Source organism: Schistocerca gregaria, chromosome 2 (genome assembly GCF_023897955.1).
Source record: "Schistocerca gregaria isolate iqSchGreg1 chromosome 2, iqSchGreg1.2, whole genome shotgun sequence".
NCBI lineage: Eukaryota > Metazoa > Arthropoda > Insecta > Orthoptera > Acrididae > Schistocerca > Schistocerca gregaria.
This window is the reverse complement of record NC_064921.1, coordinates 802,807,636-802,821,327: the sequence shown is the minus strand read 5'-3', so window position 1 is coordinate 802,821,327 and position 13,692 is coordinate 802,807,636. Positions and strand designations below refer to the sequence as shown.

The following is a 13,692-nucleotide window of genomic DNA, read 5'->3' as shown; positions in this document are numbered from 1 at the left end:
TTTGTTAACGTATTCGTCTACATTCTTACATTTGTCCAGACGAGTGGTAATTAACTCGCGTAATAATCCTACTTTTCTCGTAAGACCACCATCCTCGAATGCACTTCGTAAATTGTCCCAGACTTCTTTCGCTGTAGCAGCTTTTTCAACGTGAACATAATTCACCGAATCAATCAGTAATATCAATTTTGATTTTGCTTTCCTATCCTTGCTTGAATAATTCTGATCTGTGGATTTCATTGTCCCATCTACCACATCCCATATGTCGCCTAAACGTAAATAAGCTTCTACTGCGAACTTCCAGGTTGCATAGTTTTTGCGACCTATAAGTCTTTCAGTCTGTGGAATTTGTGCAGCACTCATTCTTAACGGTAACTTCCTTTTAATTGCCGTAAAGAACACCGAAAAATAATGCGGAAAAAATTGCGATCGTCTTGTAAGGACAACTCGCACTTCACGTAAATTGGAACTTTTCCAATACTTTCTCCCTACTATTTTATTGATATACTTATTCCAAACGCAGTCTGGGCCCATAACCTATTGGAATTTGCGCAGCTGAATAAGTATTAAGGAGAAAAAATGACATTTTACTAATAACTATATTTGCACATTCAAGAACAAAAAAATTTACAGCGAACACAACAGAATAATTAGCGCACACAAAGAGTGCTAGACAATGCCAAAGAGGTCTATTTCACACAGTGCAAAATATATTGTTCACACAATTCCAACACAGTCAATCATCCAGACTGTTGCCCCTGCAACTACTTAAAAGGCTGCTGCCCCTCTTCTGGAACCACACGTTTGTCTGGCCTCTCAACAGATATCCCTCTGCTGTGGTTGCACCTGTATCACTGAGGCACGCAAGCCTCCCCACCAGCAGCAAGGTCCATGGTTCATGAGGGGAGGCAAAAGATCTAGGAACGGCCCTGGATAAATGGCACGAAGTTCTGCTGTGACCTCGCCGAGCAGGTCTTATGGCGCCAATATCGGTCATGTATTTGTCCGCCATTTGCATAATCGTAATGGTGCTTCGGTGCAACGCTTTCATGTTTCACTACTATCGCATATTGTGCAAGGGACCCAAAAATATTTGACTTTTCACTGAAGAAAAGGTTGCCTTGAAGTGTTTATGCAAAGTGCGGATGTTCTTGTGGATAGATTCTCCATGGCTGGTATAAGCACTGTAGCTGCAGAGTACGTTTCGAAGGTGGAGTCTACATCTACATCTGCACTCTGCAAACGACCGTGAGATGCCTGGCAGAGACTGCGTCCCATTGTAGCAGTTGTTAGCGTTTCTTCCCGTGTGGAGCACGGGAAGAATGATAGTTCGAATGCCTCTGTGCGCGCAGTAATTATTCTAATCTTACCTTCACGATCCCTAAGTGAGCGATACGTACGGGACTGTAGTTGCACTTTCCGGGGTCAACACTGTAGCATCTCCTCTCAGAAAGCAGTCCGAATAATGTTATGGTACTCCGTTCATTGATGCACTTGTTTTTATCTATCATTTTTTGTACACTTCAGTTACACTCAAATTAAAATGGAAGCTGGTAGACAGTAGACAACAGCACAAAAGAGAAAGATAAAAGATAATATAACTCACCAAAGAACAAGGATAAGTAAATAAATAAATTTAAGAACTATAAACTCTGATGGGAAGAGTTCCCACGAGGTTTCAATTACCACAGATAATTACTGTTACGCAGCCTACGTTACTGGTCGACGTGACTTGTTACGCTCTATTGACACTTGTAAGTGCAGTAGATTAGCGTCCTGGACGGTTGGAGAAAGTGATAACGCACAAGAGCGTATTTTGAGTTGTGCAATAAGGCCCAGTAATGTAAAAAGAAGGCAAGCGCTTCCTACCGATTCGTATGAGACTACTTGTTGATACTAATGGGTGTGGTACATACGAATACATATCAGATAACACGATCAGTGTCTATGCTATTAAATTGAGAGTTAGGACTATCTTCCGCCAACCTCGTTAGTTACAGGGAATAGAAAATCTTCTGTACTAAGAAGATTTTATTTTACATTCCAGGATTTTACACAAAAACGTAGCTTCGACAGATGTTCACTCTGCCCAGTGGTGTGAGACTGAAAAGTGAAAGCAACCTAAAACGATATGATAACTGTATAAGGCCAGTTAAAGTTCGCTATCAAATCCAAACGTGTTAGTGCTTGAACACCCCTCGTTTCTACTAATTTATGCCTCCATTCATTCCAGTTAATTTTCTCCATAGTTTACATAGACCAAGAACCGGACCTTTGCGCGTAGTTTTTGAATACAATTTGTAACTAGGCTTCAGAACGTTTGACAGTCAGTTTAGATTGAAACAGGTTATTTAAGTATTTGTAAACGAATAGCAAAGTCAACTTTGTGTCACGTATTGTTTTTAATGATGTAAGACACAAACCGAAGGAGAATTTGTAGAAGATTAGTATACAGTAAGAGACGAAATGAAAACTTTCGTTTTTCTCTCCCGCCACATATTTCTATTTGTTTTCGATACTCGCAGTGTGTTTTATCTGTAATGTTCATTCCATTGTTTGAACAGCGGACGCGGTGATAGACGACGACTGAAATTGGCTTCGGCCTGGTGCGTGATTCGAAGGAACTGGAGTTTTTATTCGTAACAAATGTTTGAGCCAGTGCCACAGTTGCTCCTGAAGTATGATGAACCGTACGTCGTTACTGAAACACCAGCAGACAGGGTAAACTTTTGTCAATCAAACCAACAAATACTAGGCGATAGTTTGTTTAAAAACAAATATCCTACTGAACACACTCATTCACGTTTCGTGACATACCGGCAGTTTCTTCAAACACGAGTGCATGTTTTCTGATTTAGTTTTGCCGTTCACGAAATTCGTGTGGGAAAGTCACGCTGCAGCTTTTCAGTCGACGAAATCTGCGGATAGGTTACACAACGATGTGTTTATCGTTGTGGGAAGAAAGAAGCAAGTAGAAACCGTATCTTTCAAACAGGTTAGATTTGGAAAGCTGACTCATGAGTGGGACGCTAATGCGACATTGAAAGGGCATTTTTAAGAGAGTAAAGGCTTTTACGAAAAATGATATTCATATATCTTTTCGCTGTTTGATTGAAATGACTCAATCGTTCTTAGCAGAAATAGTGTCACATCACGGATGACTCATGCAACGTTAATTTCCATATTTTTTTTTTTTTTTTTTTTTTTTTGTTCGTGTCGACTCCTTAGCATCATGCGAGACCTTTTCAGTTCGTCCTTTTTTTCCCATATCTCTTCATTCTCTTGCCCTGGCACTCTCTGCTTCCATGATCTTAACTTTTATTCCAGTATCAGACCACATGTGGCCTTCCACTGGATTTCTATTCTGCAGTGCTCCGTACGGATTTTTATCGGTTCCAATTGTTTTCCAATGTCCTCTGACGTCTTTTATTCATTTGTTACCTATAAAGCATGTCTTCCACCATCTTGGTCAACATGTTTGCCCTGTATCTTCATGATGTACCCAGAAAATCTGGTTTCTCATACTTATGAAGGTTGAAACTGTTTCAACACTCTCATACAGCACCTGCCTTGATCTGTGTATGTAGACTTTACCTTGCTTTTGTGCCCCAGATCTCTCTCAAGATCTTTCATTTCTCCTCCCCCAGCCAGGTACTGACCCACTTGCCCTAGGTGGTCACCCATTGCATACATACCATATTTCTGATTGTTCTTCGTCATCGTCATCACATCATTTATTGGTCCATTCTGATTACATGCTTCAGTAGTGTACTGACAATAGGACAAGTCAAAACAGAGAGAGAGACCATACATAAATTAACTTCATTAATTACAACACAATTTAAGTGGTAGAAATATCCATAATTACAGATTCAAAAATACATGAATTCTTTTACTGAGTGAAAGCATCGTTTCATCAAAAATGGCGCAATGTTATGTTTACAGGTATTTTTATGCGACTGTTACTTTAAATTACTAGGTAGGCTACCCTGTGAAATTTCGGAATTGCAACTGGATGACATCTTACCACACTCACCTGAAGATAGCTAAATGGTTTATAGCTGAAATATTGTGACAGGATATCAGTGCCATCCACCTGCAGTCCTGAAATTCCATGGCATACTCAGTACTCCAGGGAAAACTCAAGTATCACACTAGGTAAGCTGTTGAATAAAATAACAGTCATGTGTGAAACAGTTTCTGACAGAATAGTGCTATAAACTGCCACATCTGCTATTGACAGATGGTTCTTGTGTTGTGGTTGCAGACATGTTTATTTTGTTGTAGGTCCCCAGTTCTGTTTTAAAGATTGTCTTTTGCAAGCAGGGTTACATGTGTGTGATGATTTGGTAGGCTTATTATTTTCAGCTGAACGAATTATGATCTGCATGTTTCCAGTTTCTTTGAGCTTCAGGTAGCCCTGACTGCTTTTTTATGCATTCTAAAGATTTTGATGCAGGTGGCTGCATTTCCCCATAATATTAGTCCATACCGAAGTAGTGAATGGAAGTGCACAGGATATATCTGAGCCATCTTGACCTGCTTGCACTTTGGTTTAGTATATGAAGAGCACAATTTGGAGGCTTTGTTTCAAGAGTGTTCACATAACAGTCTCATTTTAAATTGTTTGATAGCCATATTCCTAGAACTTTACTTTTATTAACCAATTTCAGTGATATATTGTTAAGACATGATATTGTATAAATTTTTTGTAGAAGTGAGGAACACAGGAAATTCACAAAGATAGCTTTTTATTTATTTATTTATTATTATTATTATTATTATTTTAAGGACAGCTAGTAACCAGAGACTATGAAGTAACTATTGCTGATTTCATAAACATTTTGTTTACAGCTGTTGTGAAAATGCTAATGTCATCTGGAAATTATTTATTTATTTACTCACTTGCCTTTATAAAAGCATTTCCATCATCAGTGTAATAAAGGAATAATAGAAGTTGTAGGACAGAGCTTTGTCTGCCTCCCAGTCATTTGTAAACTCAGCATGGGGGCAGAGGGGAGGGGGGGGGGGGGGGGGGCAGATGGGCTGATCCTGTCAGCATATTGTCTAACATGGCTGTATGTTCCTACTGTTGCTTTTCAAACAACGTTGGCTGTCTGGCTTTCCAGCTGCTGCTGCTGCTGCAACAAACTTTCAAGAATCACCTCAAAGGATCCACTAGACGTCATCATCAGATTGGCAAGAAATATATGTAGTGAGTCCAGTCACCCTCACAGCCACTTGTGTTGTTATTCCACACAAAGTTCTAAGTGTTTCAATGTGAACACAGTTCTGATAATCCATACAACACCAGAACGTAAAGCCAGGCCAAGATCAGGATACGAATACAATTCGTCGCAAGAGCAGAACTCAAGTTACTACAAGCCAATACAATAGGCAAATGAAAGAGAGTCTGTTCTGCTCCAGCGTTAAATGAAGTTTGTTTGTTGCTCAATGTCTTGAGGTGGCACTAGCTGTCAGTGGCACAGGTGCTGAGGTGGGACTGTCTTCTGATGTGTCATTGTGCCACCACTTGGCGGCTGGCCCTGCATTGCTTGGGGTTGGCACAGGCAAGATGAATAATGACAACTTGCTTCTAGTCATTGTGAAATGTTATGGTAGCCATGGTGGTGGTGGTGTTGGAACTAAAAGAGTGGTAACATGTTGGGTCAACGGAGAAAGTGACAAATCTGAAAAAATAAATCTCAGCTATCAATGAACTCACCTCCTTCTTTCATCAAGTGTTATAGAACCTGAGATACTGTCACTTAGAACGTGATCCAAAGAGATAAAAAATGCAAATTGTATATTTTCTATAATTTTGATGTAAATGTACATTGATGAAACACAATGATGACAAAATTACTGGTTTATGGGAAACATAATTATTTTCATATTTCTAATGCATCACACAGTTTTGTTCACTTGTGAAGTTGTGAATACCGTCGTTAGATATAGTAACACATGTATTGTTTTCCATAAATGTCCAAAAAGATAAAATCAATAGAAGACTTATTATTCAAATTGTAATTATTTGGTTAAGGAAATCAGTTATATCAATCATGTGAACGTATTTGTGCTCTGAAATGGAATGTAGAGGGTGGCAGCCAGTCAAGGAATTTTAGGGATATGGTTTTAAAAAAATTATTTCAAAGGCCCCAGTTAAGTCTTGACAAGTTTTCTTCCAGAGCAACTTCAGCTGTGCCTACATGACACAAGTTGCCTGTCTTTTTAGAACTCAGGCAGTTCTGTCTGGTTATAGCTGCTGACAAGAGGCACCTTGAGCTCTCTGCTGAAACTGATAGCGAATTCAAGCCATCATTTTTAGCTAATAGCATGCGTTGGATACAGGTCACATTTGTGGACTCCGCAGGATTCTGCAGTGCAAAACACAATTGCGTCTCTTTCTTGTGATGCTGACTTTGACTAGCACAGACATCTTTTTTGGGAGGCAGAGCCTCTGGCTGTGCACTCCGTGACCGGCCTTCAACATAAATTAACTTGAACCAACTCCCCTTCTGTTGCCCACTTATTTAGTTGTTCGTCCTCCTAGACTGGCCTGAACCTGCTAACTTTGTCCCCACATGTGCCCTTTAGATTCCATACACTGAAATATATTCTCTTTCTTTCCTATTTTGTCATTTAATGAAAGCCCTGGATGCCCACTCATAAGTCCTGACTGCTTGACCCCATATAGGTTGTCATCATAAGCTAGATGCAACAACCTTCTTTCCTCTCCCTGCACATGTACAGGATATATCTTTATTCGTGTTTACTTAAGAGTATGTGTTACATTTTGGTGGGAGGCAGTTGTGTAGTTGTAAAGCAGTTAGCTTCTATAAGTGTGTTAATTTTTGAAAGCTACAAAATAAGGAATAAAATAATTTTGAAGAGAAAATACAGTCTTGCTTAATGGTATTTCCAGTTTCCGCTTCATGGTATTAAAATGGTTCAAATGGCTCTGAGCACTATGGGACTTAACATCTATGGTCATCAGTCCCCTAGAACTTAGAACTACTTAAACCTAACTAACCTAAGGACTGCACATAACACCCAACCATCACGAGGCAGAGAAAATCCCTGACCCCGCCGGGAATCGAACCCGTGAACCCAGGCATGGGAAGCGAGAACGCTACCGCACGACCACGAGATGCGGGCTCATGGTATTACTGGTTTGACGTATAGTAAACAGAACCCAAACACCTCTTTTGCAGCTTTAGACTGATGTACTAGGATATGCATTGATATTATGAAATAGTGCATTGATAATGGCTACACAATAGCCAAAATGTAGATTTGCCTAGCAAAGCCTGAAACAAAAGTATGACTGATTGCTGTGCTCTGTCATTTGAAAGTCATATCACAGTCATTGAGTGCACCCCATACCTAATGGAAGGTAAATTGATAAGCAGCTGATAGGTTGGCAATGTTAATGAAATTTAGTTTGGAGGTTATGATGCACTCACAAATTTCAGGCATCCTTGTGGTCTTCGGAGATTGTTTCACAGAGCAATTTGAAAGGCTACATGCTGGATCCATGATGAGCAGGTTATCACGCATTATTGGTGCCCTCTACAACAACAGAGGGTTGACAATACAGTTTCCAGAACGTTCATTATTACAGTTGGTGAAAAATTTAAATCATTGCAGCACTAAAGCAGTTTTTTTAATGGATGCCAGTATGTTGCTCGGAAATCATAAAAACTTCCAAATATGAGGATTGGGAAACTCTGCTGAATCCCCTAAAGGATTCAGAACCTGTTTAAGGAACCCACATTTAACAGCTCAATAGCAGCCAGCAGACTTGGGAAACTGGAAAAAGTTCCCAAGCCGTGGTGGGATTTGTATGGCTATTGGGTGTGGCTTTTGTTGATGGTGATGACAGTTTTTTACTAACTTATAGTGGCAAAAGCTACCTTGAACCAACACCAGCCTTTAATTCTACTATAACTAATGACTACATTAAAAAAAAACCATGTTTCTGATACTTGAAGCAGCTAGAGTGTGATACTGGATCCCCCTTAAAACTTGGTTGTGGTGACAGACCAATCTTTAGCACAGCTCAAGCTCTAGGCTAGGTTAGAAGGAGATAATTCAGTTGTGAGTCGACAAAGCCAATGAATGTGAATGCCAGATAACGCTTGGGGTAACAAACAGATCTGTAGCATAGCCTAATGTTTACATCCACACCACATTTAATGCACTTTTCATCATAAAAATTGAAACTGAAAGATAAATTCAGAAAATATGTTTTAGATAGTAGACGAACAATGAAAAGTCCAAATTGGAATATAAATAATATTTTAAAAAGCAGTTACACTCAAATTAACATGGAAGCTGGTAGACAGTAGACAACAGCACAAAAGAGAAAGATAGAAGATAATATAACTCACCAAAGAACAAGGATAAGTAAATAAATAAATTTAAGAACTATAAACTCTGATGGGAAGAGTTCCCACGAGGTTTTAATTACCACAGACAATTACTGTTACGCAGCCTACGTTACTGGTCGACGTGACTTGTTACGCTCTATTGACACTTGTAAGTGCAGTAGATTAGCGTCCTGGATGGTTGGAGAAAGTGATAACGCACAAGAGCGTATTTTGAGTTGTGCAATAAGGCCCAGTAATGTAAAAAGAAGGCAAGCGCTTCCTACCGATTCGTATGAGACTACTTGTTGATACCAATGGGTGTGGTACATACGAATACATATCAGATAACACGATCAGTGTCTATGCTATTAAATTGAGAGTTAGGACTATCTTCCGCCAACCTCGTTAGTTACAGGGAATAGAAAATCTTCTGTACTAAGAAGATTTTATTTTACATTCCAGGATTTTACACAAAAACGTAGCTTCGACAGATGTTCATTCTGCCCAGTGGTGTGAGACTGAAAAGTGAAAGCAACCTAAAACGATATGATAACTGTATAAGGCCAGTTAAAGTTCGCTATCAAATCCAAACGTGTTAGTGCTTGAACACCCCTCGTTTCTACTAATTTATGCCTCCATTCATTCCAGTTAATTTTCTCCATTGTTTACATAGACCAAGAACCGGTAATTCTTACCTCACATGTGTGCCAATGATGTAATTCTTATGATGTTCTTACTTAAATGCCTCAGAAAGAAACCACAAATGACTGTATACTGAGACTTCAGATGCATTGATTTATCTGAACTTGCAATTGAGGTGCAAGAAATAGTTTGGGACATGTCTTCTCCTCCCTCCTCAGAAATAAAGATAAAATTTCATGGATTTACTAACAAACTTTCTCAACTATGTGCCAAATATGCCCACCTAAAACCAGGAAAACCTGCATCTTGGCTAACTGAAGAACTAAAGCAGCTCAGGAATCTCAGACATGCTGAACATGAGACCTGCAAACTGTACCTCATACTTGAAAATTATATTGCTTGCAAGCAGAAGCGGAAGAGAGTCAGTTAATCTATGAGAAATACAAAACTCAGGCATGCCCATATACTGACCACAGAAATAGACCAGCTATCCTATGGGAAAACCTGCATGGTTTGATGTAGGCATAGTAAAAGCCCCAGCTGATCCCATTGTCCCAGATGAAGAACTGAACCAGTATTTTACATTATCTGCAACTGCAATTGAACCATAAACAAAGCAGAGACCAGTGATTACTTCATGGGGTAAATGGCTGTAGCTGTGAAATATTCTATCTAAAGCACATTACTTACAGTACCATTAAAAAAGTCAGTACCATTAAAAAAGCCATCATGTGTATGAGATCAGCATCTGCTGGGCACAGTGGCAACACAGTCCAAATGTTCAAGCTTGTTATCGTCTCACTACTGCCCCCTGTAGCAGATATATTCAACCACTCCTTAACCATAAGTGTATTACCTGGGACCTGAAAACAGTGACTAGTTAAAAAATATCATGTGGATTGGTCCTCCCACTGTGTAGACCAGTTGCCTGATGCAAGTCTTTTTAGTTGATGCCACTTCAGTGACTTGTGTGTTGATGAGGATGATATGATAATGAAGACAACACAACACTCAGTCCCCAAGGGGAGAAAATCTCTGACCCAGCCAGGAATCGAACCCCGGCCCCTCGCATGGCATTCTGGTGCACTCACCACTCAGCTATGGAGGCGGACAGGGACTAGTTAAGCCACTACAAAAAAGGACATTGCCACAGCGCCCTCTAACTACTGATTTATTTGCATTCTTTTTGAACCATTACAAGTCTGTAAAATAAATAGTCCATGATTAGCTAAAACACAACCTAACTGCAAACAACCTACTAGGTGAATACCAATCAGGTTTCTGTAAAAATTACAGCACAACTTGTGCTTTTATAGAGGTAACACTTCAGGTCTGAAGCTGGCCCTGTGAACCCCCTAACCTGATACAAGAGAGGGCATAATGGCCCTAATCAGATCAGGTTAAATAAACAAATAAACAAAAATAAATAAATATTTAGTATTGATGAGGGATTATCTTTTTTAAAATTGTGATTATTTTAGTGTAAATATAACATACAGAAGTTTATTGTAGTTGTATTGTATTGTATTGTATGGAACCGGGAACCTAGAAATGACGGAGAGGCTCTATCCCTTCTGTAGCCCTCAGAGGTTCACAGCCCCACAACAGGATACAGCAGACCACTCACCTCACCACCTCCGCACACCGAACTCAAGGTTATTGTGCAGTTCGACCCCCAGTGGACCCCCTGCCCCCAGGAACATCTCACACCAGATGAGTGTAACCCCATTTTTTGCGCGATAGAGTAATTATGGTGTACGTGTACATGGAGAAAGTGTTTGTGCAGCAATCACTGACATAGTGTGACTGAGGCGGAATAAGGGGAACCAGCCTACATTTGCCAAGGCAGAAAGAAAACCACCTTAAAATCCATCCACAGACTGGCCGGCATACTGGACCTCGGCATTAATCCACCAGGTGGATTCGTGCCGGGGTCCTGCGTACCGTCCTGCCAGGAAAGCAGTGTGTTAGCCCACACAGCTAACAGGGCGGGCTTAGTGTAATTATTCTTGTACAGAATTAGTTTATGACAGCTTCATGTCATCTTTCTTTCTTAATGTGTACATTGACTTATTCCACATCTCAGAACCTTCACTTTCAGAAACTGTATCTGCATATTTAGTTCAAACATAAAATTTCAGATTGTTTGTGGACAAAACTGGTAATCTTAAAATTACACAAACTGAATAATGTTAATACATGATATAATCGTGAAAATTTGCTACTTATTTATATTCCATGCTTGATTTGAATTTGAAAAAGAAAATTTAGACTATCAGAGCAAAACATTTTTTTTAGATTGCTGAGAAATATACAAGATGTTGTCAGATTTTTAATTTACAAAACCATATTTCACAATCACACAGAAAATGTTTACTTTCAGGCAATACGAGAAGCAGAGCCAGTCCCAGCAGCACATGAACGCTTTTGTGAGATACGGGAAGTCCTTAATGCCATTCGCCCTCCCATAGAGTTTGAGAAGGATGATATGCTGTGGATTCAGCAGGTAATGATTTTACTATCAAAACATATAGATACCTGAAGGATATGCATTAATTCCTCCCCCCATAAACCATGGACCTTTCTGTTGGTGGGGAGGCTTGTGTGCCTCAGCGATACAGATAGCCGTACCGTAGGTTTAACCACAACGGAGGGGTATCTGTTGAGAGGCCAGACAAACGTCTGGTTCCTGAAGAGGGGCAGCAGCCTTTTCAGTAGTTGCAGGGGCAACAGTCTGTATGATTGACTGATCTGGCCTTGTAACAATAACCAAAACGGCCTTGCTGTGCTGGTACTGCGAGCAGCTGAAAGCAAGGGGAAACTACGGCCGTAATTTTTCTCGAGGGCATGCAGCTTTACTGTATGATTTAATGATGATGGCGTCCTCTTGGGTAAAATATTCTGGAGGTAAAATAGTCCCCCATTCGGATCTCCGGGCAGGGACTACTCAAGAGGATGCCGTTATCAGGAGAAAGAAAACTGGTGTTCTACGGATCGGAGCGTGGAATGTCAGATCCCTTAATCGGGCAGGTAGGTTAGAAAATTTAAAAAGGGAAATGGATAGGTTAAAGTTAGATAATATAATGGGCATTAGTGAAGTTCGGTGGCAGGAGGAACAAGACTTCTGGTCAGGTGACTACAGGGTTATAAACACAAAATCAAATAGGGGTAATGCAGGAGTATGTTTAATAATGAATAGGAAAATAGGAATGCGGGTAAGCTACTACAAACAGCATAGTGAACGCATTATTGTGGCCAAGATAGATACGAAGCCCACACCTACTACAGCAGTACAAGTTTATATGCCAACTAGTTCTACAGATGATGAAGAAATTGATGAAATTATGATCAAATAAAAGAAATTATTAAGATAGTGAAGGGAGACAAAAATTTAATTGTCATGGGTAACTGGAATTCGGTAGTAGGAAAAGGGAAGGAAGGAAACATAGTGGCTGAATATGGATTGGGGCAAAGAAATGAAATAGGAAGCCACCTGGTAGAATTTTGCACAGAGCACAACTTAATCATAGGTAACACTTGGTTCAAGAATCATAAAAGAAGGCTGTATACATAGAAGAAGTCTGGAGATACTGACAGGTTTCAGATAGATTATATAATGGTAAGACATACATTTAGGAACCAGGTTTTAAATTGTAAGACATTTCCAGGGGTGGATGTGGACTCTGACCACAATCTATTGGTTATGAACTGTAGATTAAAACTGAAGAAAATGCAAAAAGGTGGGAATTTAAGGAGATGGGACATGGATAAACTAAAAGAACCAGAGGTTGTACAGAGTTTCAGGGAGAGCATAAGGGAGCAATTGACAAGAATGGGGGAAAGAAATACAGTAGAAAAGGAATGGGTAGCTTTGAGGGATGAAGTAGTGAAGGCAGCAGAGGATCAAGTAGGTAAAAAGACGAGGGCTAGTAGAAATCCTTGGGTAACAGAAGAAATATTGAATTTAATTGATGAAAAGAGAAAATATAAAAATGCAGTAAATGAAGCAGGCAAAAAGGAATACAGACGTCTCAAAAATGAGATCGACAGGAAGTGCAAAATGGCTAAGCAGGGATGGCTAGAGGACAAATGTAAGGATGTAGAGGCTTATCTCACTAGGGGTAAGATAGATACTGACTACAGGAAAATTAAAGAGACCTTTGGAGATAAGAGAACCACTTGAATAAACATCAAGAGCTCAGATGGAAACCCAGTTCTAAGCAAAGAAGGGAAAGCAGAAAGGTGGAAGGAGTATATAGAGGGCCTATACAAGGGCTTGAAGACAATATTATGGAAATAGAAGAGGATGTAGATGAAGATGAAATGGGAAATATGATACTGCGTGAAGAGTTTGACAGAGCCCTGAAAGATCTGAGTCGAAACAAGGCTCCGGAGTAGCAACATTCCATTGGAGCTACTGACGGCCTTGGGAGAGCCAGTCCTGCCAAAACTCTACCATCTGGTGAGCAAGATGTATGAGACAGACGAAATACCCTCAGACTTCAAGAAGAATATAATAATTCCAATCCCAAAGAAAGCAGGTGTTGACAGATGTGAAAATTACTGAATTATCAGTTTAATAAGTCACAGCTGCAAAGTACTAACGCGAATTCCTTACAGACGAATGGAAAAACTAGTAGAATCCGACCTTGGCGAAGATCAGTTTGGATTCCGTAGA

At 39.9% G+C, this 13,692-nt stretch overlaps 1 protein-coding gene across 1 annotated transcript in view; it reads left to right on the top strand.

Moving 5' to 3' along the window:
- The first annotated feature begins 2,564 nt into the window (after window positions 1–2,564).
- LOC126336509 (33 kDa inner dynein arm light chain, axonemal-like) overlaps window positions 2,565–13,692 on the top strand; it is a 129,324-nt gene continuing 118,196 nt past the window's right edge. Inside the window, exons 1-2 of the mRNA XM_050000287.1 lie at window positions 2,565–2,721; window positions 11,398–11,520. Of these exons, the coding sequence (XP_049856244.1) occupies window positions 2,647–2,721; window positions 11,398–11,520 (198 nt within the window). The 5' untranslated portion in view covers window positions 2,565–2,646. The remainder of the gene's footprint in view (window positions 2,722–11,397; window positions 11,521–13,692) is intronic.